Source organism: Acipenser ruthenus, chromosome 24, assembly GCF_902713425.1.
Source record: "Acipenser ruthenus chromosome 24, fAciRut3.2 maternal haplotype, whole genome shotgun sequence".
Classification (NCBI taxonomy): Eukaryota; Metazoa; Chordata; class Actinopteri; order Acipenseriformes; family Acipenseridae; genus Acipenser; species Acipenser ruthenus.
Genome location: NC_081212.1, coordinates 14,680,452 through 14,693,652, shown reverse-complemented (window position 1 = coordinate 14,693,652; position 13,201 = coordinate 14,680,452). Strand labels below are relative to the sequence as shown.

Genomic DNA, 13,201 nt, shown 5'->3' with positions numbered 1-13,201 from the left:
GAATTCTGATTACAAACGATGTAAAAAGTTGTAAAAATTTTTTTACTATTCTACCCGCCACAGGTTAATAACCCATCCTTTCCACTATAGCCCGTTATCAGTGGTTAATAACCTATCCTTTCCACTAAGGAGGCTGTGTGGTCTAGTGGTTAAAGAAAAGGGCTTGTCACCAGGAGGTCCCCGGTTCAAATCCCACCTCAGCTACTAACTCATTGTGTGACCCTGAGCAAGTTAACCTCCTTGTGCTCCGTCTTTCGGGTGAGACGTAGTTGTAAGTGACTCTGTAGCTGATGCATAGTTCACACACCCTAGTCTCTGTAAGTCGCCTTGAATAAAGGCATCTGCTAAATAATTAGCCCATTATCAGTGGTTAATAACCCATCCTTTCCACTGTAGCCCCTTATCAGTGGTTAATAAACTATCCTTTCTACTATAAGCTTCAAATGTGATTTCCTTTTTTTCACTGCCCCTTTATGATGTTTGCTATGGTTCTTATTGCAATTTATAAAATATTGATTTTTTTTTTTTTTTTTTTTTTTTTTTAATGTGTGGTAAGTTTGTGTTTAAGATGCTTTGATTAAATTAGTTTATCAGACCTGTCAACTCTCCCGTATTCACCGGGAGTCTCCCGTACTTTGGACCCTTCTCCCGGACATCTCTACTTTTAAAACCCCGGTATGTCAGCAAACCTTTAATGTCTGCGAAAGTCATGGCCGGTGTGTGGTTACTGCAACCCCTGGGTTCCTAGCAGGGTTTAGGACCCAGCGGAGCCCTGTGACAGACATGCATTCAGTGCGCGCGGTTAGTTCACATATTTAGGCACGCACCTGCAGTTTATGAGTTGCACCATAGTGTACTGAAATGTATTGCCAGCAACTCATAAGTAAACTTCATCAAAAGCAGAAGATCACTAGATGGTCTGGTACTTCGCTAAATACACTTCAGCAGGTGCGTCTATGACAGGCAGCTAGATCTGAAGAGCAGCTCCAGAACTCAAGTGAAAGCACCTCAACACAGACTTACCAAAAGCAGGGCATTGCAATGCGAACAGCTTGGAATGATTACAAACACCGTAAAAACACATGGCAGTAAAAAACTGCTTACTATTAAAGGTAAACTGTACCTTTAAGACTGCCACACCAGACGCAGCAGGTCACATTCATATATTATTCAGAGATTATTTTAATTAAAAATGACATCTACTATCATTTAATACCGTGCATGAATTCCAGAGGCTATTTTAACCAGAAAACAACAACAAAACCCTAATGACTATATAGATAGATAGATAGATAGATAGATAGATAGATAGATAGATAGATAGAGGCAACACTGAAGTCAGATTCCCGGTCTGTTGTTGACCTGGGTGGTACAGATTTGATATACCGGTAAACAGTTGCTGTATATTAATCATATAACCTACATTTGCATGGAGTTTCATTTTGTTATGAAAATGTATTGTACAAAATGTTTTTTTTATTATAATTACAATTGTATAAATGTAAAATGTAATTTCTGAATGTCTTTACGTAAGATCTTTGAAATTAAAATCTGTATGCTGAATGTAATACCCTTATATCCAACACACACTTCATAAACAAGCCAAAGATAAATAACATTATTTATATGCGTAACATTGCAGTAGCGTTTCAGATTATTTCTGAATGAACATATTAAACGAACAGTAAAAATACTCGTTTTTTCAATGCTAGCGAAACAACCCGAGTCAACCACTGGTACGTATTAGAGTAATTAGACGATCCCCGTGTATAGAGCGAGCCCTTTAAACGCGCAGACTGAGGGTTTGGTGGGCTGAGCTTATCTGCAGTTCTTGCTTCTATGGCAACTCAATAGATCAGATAGCTTCATGAATATTCCCAATACCAGAAGCTGGAACGAGGGATCAGTGATGTCAGCAGTCTCAGGATGCAGCTGGAGATTGTATTGCATTGTTTATTATTACTGAGCATCACCCACGGCTGCGAGGAGTCTACACAAGCGAGCATGCGTTTATAAAGATCACCAAACCTACCTATACTGTCTCACCTAAAATGCAAAGGTTTCTAGTATTTCGGTTTTTACTATTCTGCATTCCATTGCCCTGGAAGGAGCAGAGACTGGTGAACGCGGGACTCAGACAGTGATAGCAGTGTGAGGGAGCACATTAAGCGGAGGTTAATTCAGTTTCTTGGTAATGCGCCAGCACAACATCCAACGAAACATGTGCGTAAGTCTGGGGATGAGATGAGCTGAAAATAGGATGCCGCATATTGTAACTAGGGTGCTCTGAAAAGGGATTTATGTGCTAAGCTCTGTCTATTTAGTTCCTACCACAATGGACAAGTTATCCCCTTCCATGCGCATAAGACTGTACAGCTTGCCCCAACACATGGGACAAAAAGCCACAATCATGGGCGAGGAGGAAGACGGCAACAAGGACACCCGGAGGAAAAGCATTAGGATGAAGCCCTTGCCTTCCCCGTCCTCCGTGGGCAGTAAGGGGATGGGGGAAAGCAAAGCCGGGAATTCTGTGGTCATGGAGACCGACGTCGGGAGGTCTGTCAAGGCAAGCTCCAACGGCGACTGTAGGCGATTCAAAGGGAGTCTCTCGTCCATCACCAGCCGGCACCAGCACGACTCGGCGGAAGAGAAGAGGCTCATCTCAGATGGGGATGTCACTCCGTGCGAGGAGACTGACCCGGCAGGTGCAACGGGCTGCTCGGCGGAGGAGCAGGGCGCGCAGGGCAGCAGCGGCATCTCCAAGGAGCAGCAGCCTGCTTCCTCGGACCAGCAAGCGGGCTTTGTAAAGTTGGATGGGATGGACCAAATACTCCCGGACGACGCGCAAAGTTTGTACCAGGCGGGTTTCATTCACAGGCAGTTGGGATCAATGCTCCAACCAGGAGTGAATAAATTCTCATTAAGGATGTTTGGGAGTCAGAAGGCGGTGGAAAGGGAGCAAGAGAGAGTAAAGTCCGCCGGCTTTTGGATAATTCACCCGTACAGTGACTTCAGGTAACACGTCTTTGTTATCTTGGATCTTTATCATTAAAAGCGCTGTGTCTTCCACAGGCACCTAGTGTATGTGTTTGGTTGTTTATAGTGGCAGATTTATTTCGATGCTTTTATTTTTGGTTGTTGTATTGTGGAGTCTCACGACAGGTCAGTGTTTACAGCCGCATACTGCACTAAGAATACTGGAACTGTTAAAGTACTACTCGGGTTAGTCCAGTATCGCAAGAAAATACGCATACTGTATTTTTAAATGGAATAAAATAATAGTTTCTGTTGGATTTAAATAGGTGTCATAATTGGCATGTGGGCATTGTTAGTATTATTATATTTCACCTTAACAGCATTCCATCCTAAAAACTATACACAGTACGTTGTTAAGTAAAATAAATGTTTTGGCTTGACTATAAATAAAAAAAAAAGAAAAAAAAGAAAAACGTTTTACCTATGCTTCCAATAGACATTCCTTAGCAAAATATCTGTATTAGTAACATAATGGAAAAGTAAGTCCATTTGGCAAAGCAGTCCAACTACTTCCTGTCAGTTTGAACTGTCAATTCTCCTGCTGCACTGTATAATCACTATTCTGAAGTCTTATAGACAAGACAGTATGGCAAGTGTGCTCCACAAACTAGCAGTGAAAAAGCATTACCTGCCACCAAAAATCCAGATACTTCCTATCAATATCCTACCCAAACTGTCAGTTTAATGTAAGGGTAAGTGTGTGACTTTAACCTCTGCAGGCCTGGGTTCAGATATGGTCAGATCAGTGGAAGGAATTGGATGTTCTCAACCAAGCTCAAAGTAGAGAACAGCCAGAAAACTGATCATTGACAGTGTCTGCTTGAGAGGTCCAGGACTGAAAATCAGGGAGGGTTTTTAAATTTATTTTAATTTTTATTTAATTTTTTTAATTTGGAATCGCCAATTGTTTTTTTCCCATTTTCTCCCCAATTTGAAATGACCAATTTTAAGCCTGGCTCACCGTTGCAACCCACTGACTTGGGAGACACGAAGATGAGCACACGCTCCGAAATGTGTGTCATCAGCAGTCCACTTCTTTTCACTCTGCAGGCCCACCATGCAGTTACCTCAAAGCTACAGCGTCGGAGGACCATGTAGCTCTGGGCCGCTTGCAGGCAGGCCCACAGGCGCCTGGCCAGTCTACAGGGGTCGCTGGTGCACAGTGAGCCGAGGACACCCTGGCCGACCTAAGCCCTCCCCACCCCGGGTGGTGCTTAGCCAATTGTGCACTGTCCCCTGGGAAATCCCATCCACGGCCAGCAGTGGAATAGCCTGGACCCAAACCAGCGACCTCCACCCAAACCAACGACCTCCACCCGAACCGGCGACCAGCACAGGGCAGTATTCCTGGCTGTAGCATGTGCTATTGTCCCTTTCAGCGGATCTAAATCCACAAGCACCAAGAAATGAAACAAAATTGCAAAAACAGGCTCTCCAGTGGCTCACCTGTCAAGAGCATGGTTCCAATCCTGCGCCAAGTTGATCTGGGTTGCGCACCCTGGAGATCTAAAGCGATGCATTGGCCTAAGTGTCACATGGGGTTAGGTTGGGAAATCAGAAGGGGTTGACGAGGTGCCCAGCAAATCTAGGTGGTAACGTCCCAGGATTCAAGCTCAGAAGTGCTGGGACCAATATTACAAATATTCAAACTAAAAATGTCTTTGAAGACCAAAATGACCATAGTAATTTCCGTTCCTTTATAAAATAAATCAATGAGGTCATAAATGAGGTTTGCACAGAGAGTGTTTTACCACCACTCTGTATGTACAGAGTGTCCACAAAGTCCTGTTACCCCCTTGTGTTTTTATACAGTGCACTGAACAACAACTGAAACATGTGGAAGAATGATGCTAATTGTATTTAGAAGTACTTCGTTGTATTCAGTGCAAGCATTTAACTGTATTTAGACGTCTAGAGGATCGGTGTGGGCGCCATCATTTTCATGGCAGATACTGATCCGTTGGCATATTCGGTGTGACATCTTCTGTAACATGGATGGAGTGACGAGATGAAATGCTTCTCTGACAGCTTGTTTCAGCCGCTCCGTAGTCTCATATCACTGTTTTGCATCGTGATCCTTCACAAATCCCCAGAGGGAGTTGTCACAGTTAGAGTTACTTCATGCTGGCCACTGAATGGGAGTTGGCAAATGAGCAGATCCACAACCAATCCAACAGTCTCTACAGACATCATTGAGATATTCTCGTACCACCAAGGCACAGTGGGCTGGTGCCCTATCTTGTTGGAACCAAGCCTCATATCTGCCATGAAAATGATGGTGCCGTATAAATGGCAATGAAGTACTTCTAAATACAATTATCATCATTCTTCAACATTTAGTTCTTGTTCAGAGCACTGTAGACAAGCACAAGGGAGTAGCATGACTTTGTGGACACCCTGTACACAGTGAGCACAATAACTGCATGGATTTTGCATCAATCTTTACCAAGCTTTCATCGCACACTCAAATTGACAAATATTTCAGCATTTTTTAAGCTAATGGAGACATTGACAATTTGTCAAAGCGTTTGTCTACTTGACTTTTCAAAGTTGTTTGTTTTTATTCCGTGTGTACAGCACTTCCTCCCAGGTGCAGTGTGTCTGTCAGCCTCGTTCTTGCATGATAATTCTATTCAGCTGTAAGCTCTCCCCAGACCCAGCCTGTAATTCTACTGGGAGAAAATTGTCAGGATGAAAACCAAAGCGAGATACTGCTTTTTAAAGACTTCTTTCTTTCACCCTGAAATGCAGTCCCTTCAACTTCTGTGACCCTGAAAGCGGGTTACCTGTAAAACTCTGTAAAAATGTAAAATTTTATTCAAAAAACGGAATCACAAGTTTACTACACCTTCCCTTTAATTCACCCTTCGTTGCACTACACAAGCCTTGTTGGCTTTCCAGTTTATTTACATTCCCTACGGCACCAGGCACTCAAGCTTCCTCCCTCTTTCAAGGTTGAACTACATTCTGCAGAAGGAGGTTATGAATTCAAGCACAGCTCTAACTGATAAAAGCAAAACGAAAGTGTATCCGAAGAAGGGGCTCCCAGTATATACCTTGTAGTAATCAAAGGGGCATCTTGTCATTGATGTGCTTCTTCTTAATAAGAGATGAGAGTACCGAATGCTAAAATGAGATGCTGTGCACTTCCCCCAATATTATAAGAGCACATCAGAGGAGATTAGCATTGAGCAATGTATTTAATGGACAGAGCGATTGAAATGCACTGTGGGCAGTGGGGGTGGGGTGAAAAAAATGAAACCTGTATGCCAATGCAAGAGGCCCAGGCTTTTAGCAGAAATGCGTTGTTGTAATCCATGATAGAAATCGTTTTATTATAGGGGATAACAGCTGTGGTCCTGCACACACATTTTGATGTGATTATTCTCCTTTAACCAAAGGCTTGTTGATCACAGGTGGCTTAGTGGGCAGTACATTGGCATATGAATATAAAAGGTATGTGGGCTACACAAATAAAATGAAATGGGCAGGACCTAAAATAATAATAATAATGTGTTCTGCAAACCCCCAGTATGTATTCTGAAATAAAAGCAGCATTTTAGAGTTGTGGGATGCAGGCACTCAGTTGGCAGACTCTAATTAGATCATTACTTACCAGGTTTACTAACTATTCCAGTAAAATATTCTGAAAAGACGTTAGTTAGTAAGCATGGCAAGCCTGTTCAGAACTGGAGGGACCACTCTTTCTCTTAGAGGTGGAGGAGCAGTTCAGTGTGTCTCAAACCTGCCCTGGACTGAGGGACCACTCTTTCTCTTAGAGGTGGAGGAGCAGTTCAGTGTGTCTCAAACCTGCCCTGGACTGAGGGACCACTCTTTCTCTTAGGGGGCGAGGGAGGGAGCAGTTCAGTGTGTCTCAAACCTGCCCTGGACTGAGGGACCACTCTTTCTCTTAGGTGGTGAGGGAGGGAGCAGCTCAGTCTCCATGCCTCTGCTCTGGGCTGTATCATGAAAAGCGCAACAAGACTATGAACCCATGACTGATTACAAACTGCTCACTATCCATAGACATTTGTAGTTGTTTTTTTTTACCCCAGTTCTAAATCCCTGAGAAGGATATAAAGCTTTTATTCGCTCAGTTCCATTTACAGATTACATCACCTACTCCTGGAAGATAATGGAGTGAGGGGGGGGGGGGGTTGTTATGTGACAGAGTGCAGAGACAGGCTGATAATGCAGGCATTAGGGCTTGGGTTTGGAATTAGAAGCAGCGACACACTCAGAAGTGTTAGAGTATGGACAAACTCATTCACACAGCCAGTGTGCTGACAACAAAAAAAAAACAATCAAGAAGCTGGTCTCATAAACAACAGTGGTGAAGCAAGTCAGTCTCCCCTTGCTACCCTATTGACTTTGACTTGTTTGTTTAGTGTTTGCTCTTAGACTGCCTCTTAAGTAGTGTTATGTATTTATGTACTGCAGCCTATTGTTCATGCAAGTATAATTCTAAAAGGAAAATGAATAACCCACACTGGACTCACATAGGTGCTGAGGGTGAGACCAGTAATCACTGTTGAATAATCCACACTGGACTCACACAGGTGCTGAGGGTGGGACCAGTAATCACTGTTGAATAACCCACACTGGACTCACACAGGTGCTGAGGGTGGGACCAGTAATCACTGTTGAATAACCCACACTGGACTCACACAGGTGCTGAGGGTGAGACCAGTAATCACTGTTGAATAACCCACACTGGACTCACACAGGTGCTGAGGGTGAGACCAGTGATCACTGTTGAATAACCCACACTGGACTCACACAGGTGCTGAGGGTGAGACCAGTAATCACTGTTGAATAACCCACACTGGACTCACACAGGTGCTGAGGGTGAGACCAGTAATTACTGTTGAATAACCCACACTGGACTCACACAGGTGCTGAGGGTGAGACCAGTAATCACTGTTGAATAACCCACACTGGACTCATACAGGTGCTGAGGGTGGGACCAGTAATCACTGTTGAATAACCCACACTGGACTCACACAGGTGCTGAGGGTGGGACCAGTAATCACTGTTGAATAACCCACACTGGACTCACACAGGTGCTGAGGGTGGGACCAGTAATCACTGTTGAATAACCCACACTGGACTCACACAGGTGCTGAGGGTGAGACCAGTAATCACTGTTGAATAACCCACACTGGACTCACACAGGTGCTGAGGGTGGGACCAGTAATTACTGTTGAATAACCCACACTGGACTCGCAGGTGCTGAGGGTGGGACCAGTAATTACTGTTGAATAACCCACACTGGACTCACACAGGTGCTGAGGGTGGGACCAGTAATCACTGTTGAATAACCCACACTGGACTCACACAGGTGCTGAGGGTGAGACCAGTAATTACTGTTGAATAACCCACACTGGACTCACACAGGTGCTGAGGGTGAGACCAGTAATTACTGTTGAATAACCCACACTGGACTCACACAGGTGCTGAGGGTGAGACCAGTAATTACTGTTGAATAACCCACACTGGACTCGCAGGTGCTGAGGGTGAGACCAGTAATTACTGTTGAATATCCCACACTGGACTCGCAGGTGCTGAGGGTGAGACCAGTAATCACTGTTGAATAACCCACATTGGACTCACACAGGTGCTGAGGGTGGGACCAGTAATTACTGTTTAATAACCCACACTGGACTCAGAGGTGCTGAGGGTGAGACCAGTAATCACTGTTGAATATCCCACACTGGACTCGCAGGTGCTGAGGGTGGGACCAGTAATCACTGTTGAATAACCCACACTGGACTCAGAGGTGCTGAGGGTGAGACCACTAATCACTCTGTTACCTTTCATCTCACAAGCAGCGCTTATGGAGAAGTGTCTTGTAAAGGTCTTCTGTAGAGAACATGTTTCTATAAACCTTGCTGGGCTCAAACCTTTTAGAAGTACATTTCAAGGATGTGATACAAAACAAGAATTTTGAAACCGAATAACATGAATGATACATAGTTGAAAGAATTGTGGATGTCCTTTGTATTTAACCTTTAATGACCCTGCCTGTGTGTGAAGTACTCACCGGGCACCTGGCCAGTTGGGTTTGTGTAGAACAATGAAGAGCAACAGAATTGCTAAATTATAGTTATTGTGTGCCTAGTCATGTGGACAGAGAAGAACAAGTACATTTAGGAAAAGGCGGGATATAGGCAAGGAGGATATTTGGGGCAAAATGTTGAATAGGAAATCTTTTCAGTATATATCTATATCTATAAGTATATATATATATATATATATATATATATATATATATATATATATATATATAGTGAGCGTGTGGTTGCACACAGACGAAGCAGACAGTGGATTCCAATATAATCCAAGTTTTTTATTAAACTTCACAAGAGAAAAAAAAACTTGTTTGCTTAAAAAAAAAAAAAATCCAGGTTGCGAGATGAGATAAAGAAAATAAACAGTTCAAACAGGATTTGTAGAACACAAAAAACAACAACAATGTAAACTAACTGGACAGTTAACCACGTCCAGTCGATGAATAAGTAATTGTTTCCTGGGTTTTACCAGGTCGTTTGTTGGATTCAGCCTGTCCCCTAGCATGTGAAAACCAGCAGCGTCTCTTTCCTCTTTGCTGTATTCCCTTCCAACAGCGCCGGCCCAGGAAAGAAGATCTCAGTCGCAAAGGCAGTTTCAGCTTCTCTTTTGTATTCCCGTTCAGTCCTGGGTGTAGATAAGCTCACACTGCTCACTAGTTGGAAGCCAACCTTGACTGGCTGTGAAGGCTTTCTTTTAAAGGTGCTGGATCATCTAGGAATTGGACGTTACAGGCTACAGGTCCGGGCCAATTAAGATTAATGAGAATTAATCATAGTATAACCTTGATCCCCTACCTAACCACACCTGCAGCCTGTTTACCCTGTTAACTCCCTGACGTCATGGCAGGCAAGTACGCTGACCACAGGTCTATCATTGTGTTATCTTCAACACCTGTGGGCTCGTTCTTAGCCCGCCATGAACACCTACTGCTGGTGAACCTGTGAGCTGGCTCACTATATATATATATATATATATATATATATATATATATATATATATATATATATATATATATATATACAGACTAAACCCTCCTCTAAACATTATTTACAGATTTACATGCATCTCATCAGACTGCAGTCTGTTCAGCTTTCCATGTTTACCTGTCACGCTGAGTAAAAGATTCAGCTTCAGGCCAGCATAGGTTTCCTAGATGTCTGTCAGACATCAGTCCAGGCACAGAGCCCAGAGATGCTACAGGTTTCCTTTCACTGCCTGTTAGGCTTCTGAACTCAGCCCAGAAAGAAAGCATTGCTGCTGGCCTGCCTGCCTGCCAGACAGGCTCCCACTCATGTAGTGTGATCCCCTGCTTTTAATCATGACATGTCCAGTGTGTGATGCAGTGAAGCAATCAGCACCCCGGTCTGTCACAGCCCTGTTAATAGCAGGGGCCCTCACACTGATCGGGAAGACAGAAGCATTGATTTCATGAACTCTGTCCTCCTCTGAAGGAAAGTGTCCGTGGCAGTTTATTATCACGTGTTGTCAGAAAGTGCAGCTGAGAAGGCACAATGCAAATATATGTGGTGCTCAGATTTTTTGGTCTGTTAACAGAGACCTACAGGTGAGTCCTCAGAGGCCAGCACCAGTCCAGGTTCTAGTCCCTAGTCCCTTTTATAATATAATACAATTTTAATGTTTCTTTTTTATGTAGCCCGACATATACAAATCCACAGTGCTTCTGTCTGCCGCAGTCCGCTTTGTGACCAGTGCTGCAGCCCAGCCCCACATGACTTGTCTAGCTGACTATTCCCAAAGGTGGAATGTAGGTCAAGGGAAAGAGGCAGAATGGCAGGAAACCTCAGCGGAGGTGCTGTCCAAGGTGCTGAAACCAGTGCGGGTGAAAATGAAGAGAGGGAAATGTGTGTCTGTGTGAGGGCAGGTAGGTGTAGAGGTTGTGGTGAAATCAGCATGGTGTGTGAGGGTAGGTTCAGATGAGGTGCTGTTCATGGTGCTAAAACCAGCATGGTGTGAGAATAAAAACATGGAAATGTGTGTGTGTGTGTGTGTGTGTATGTGTGCGTGTGCATGTGCATGATAATTTAGATTAATTTCCTATAAGCAAACTGCTGTAATTTACTGTTTTAATTTCTAATAGTTTTCAATGACAGAGTTTTCAGAGTTTAATAAAAAATGACTGGTAGTTTACAGCATGTTGGTCTTATTAGAGAGGTCATTTAACAGAGGCTTGATATGTTTGGGACTGGCTTTAATAATGAATTGGCCTTAATATTGAAGGTGACTTTACATTGCTGTCAATAGCAGCAAATCAGGACTGTAAAAGCCTTAATTGGCCTTAAAACCCGTTTTACTGTTTAATAAATAAATTACTTGACTGATTGCTACTCTCCTTCACACGCTCACTTGCAGGTTCTACTGGGATCTGACCATGCTTCTCCTGATGGTGGGGAACCTGATCATCATCCCGGTGGGCATCACCTTCTTCAAAGACGAGCACACGCCGCCCTGGATCGTCTTCAACGTGGTCTCGGACACCTTCTTCCTCATCGACCTGGTGCTCAACTTCCGCACCGGCATTGTGGTGGAGGACAACACGGAGATCATCCTGGATCCACAGCGCATCAAGGTGAAGTACCTGCGCAGCTGGTTCATGGTGGATTTCATCTCCTCGATTCCTGTGGATTACATCTTCCTCATCGTGGAGACACGCATTGACTCTGATTTCTACAAGACCGCCCGGGCACTCCGCATCGTCCGCTTCACCAAGATACTCAGCCTACTGCGCCTGCTGCGGCTCTCTCGGCTCATCCGCTACATCCACCAGTGGGAAGAGGTAGGGCTTCGTCACACTCTTACTGACATTCACTATCCCTCCTGGGTTACACAACATAGCTGTCCACTGCAGCGTGGGAAGTGCTATATATTATTATTATTATTTATTTCTTAGCAGACGCCCTTATCCAGGGTGACTTACAATTGTTACAAGATATCACATTATTTTTACATAAAATTACCCATTTATACAGTTGGGTTTTTACTGGAGCAATCTAGGTAAAGTACCTTGCTCAAGGGTACAGCAGCAGTGTCTCCCACCTGGGATTGAACCCACGACCCTCCTGTCAAGAGTCCAGAACCCTATCCACTACTCCACACTGCTGCCCTACCACTATTCCACACTGCTGCAAAATGCAAGTTTTCAAAATGCATCGTGACCTTTGGTCCTAATTTTGCAGACCATCTTTTGGTTTCATTGCTTTGTGTTGGACGTTTTTAGCACAAGTGGCTGTCACACCCTCTGCTGTACATTTTCTAATACAACTTGTGGAGAAGCAAGATATGGTTTATTTAACTGAAATAATGACGGTGCAGCAGAAACCGTAACTACATTTTTCTCTCTTTGCTAGCACTAATCTGAACCAAAGTCATTAGAATGGCTCCATGGTGTGATTGCAATCATTTCTGCCCTGAATCAAAGTCAGGTGCTGCTACTGGTATTCAGTGACAGTAATGACAACAGGGAGATGCATCTTTCAAATACAGAACTGAATTACTCTCCCATCAGTACATTGGGAGACATAGGCGACATTTACAATGAAAATAAAGGTAGCACGCTATGATTGTCATACTGTTATTCCAGAACAAAATCCCACGACCCTATCCTTTTTTATTTTCAAAAGGGTTTAGCCTCCTAGGTGCTGCACCAGTGGGTGTAATTTTATGGTAATTGAGGAGGGGCTTTGTTAATATTTCTTAGCACGCATCATAAGAACTCACCAATAATTAAACGTGGATTGCATTAAAAAGGCTGTTTATGACGACACTGTAGGATATTAGAATGATATTACAGAAACGTTCCATTTTTACTTACCTAATTGTGGCCATCTGGGGTTATAGCAGGTGTTTAAATGCAATTAGTTGTTAATTGTTTCTATTAAGATTATCTCATAGCACAAAAGGGATTCCTTAATGTACTGTGCTAGTGTCATGCCAACATGCTCTAATTACATGCTCTAAGAGAAACATTCTGTCTTAAAATATTTTTCAACTGAGGGATTCAGTGCTATAATCCTAAGAACCGTAAGCTACAGGTTTATTACTTGATTTAAATGGAGAGCTCAGCTCATTGCTGAGA

General features: G+C 43.4%; 1 protein-coding gene across 1 annotated transcript in view; it reads left to right on the top strand.

Annotated features, from left to right (window-relative positions):
- The first annotated feature begins 1,906 nt into the window (after nt 1-1,906).
- Nucleotides 1,907-13,201, top strand: part of LOC117429766 (potassium/sodium hyperpolarization-activated cyclic nucleotide-gated channel 4) — an 81,535-nt gene continuing 70,240 nt past the window's right edge. Inside the window, exons 1-2 of the mRNA XM_058998411.1 lie at nt 1,907-3,015; nt 11,479-11,902. Of these exons, the coding sequence (XP_058854394.1) occupies nt 2,336-3,015; nt 11,479-11,902 (1,104 nt within the window). The 5' untranslated portion in view covers nt 1,907-2,335. The remainder of the gene's footprint in view (nt 3,016-11,478; nt 11,903-13,201) is intronic.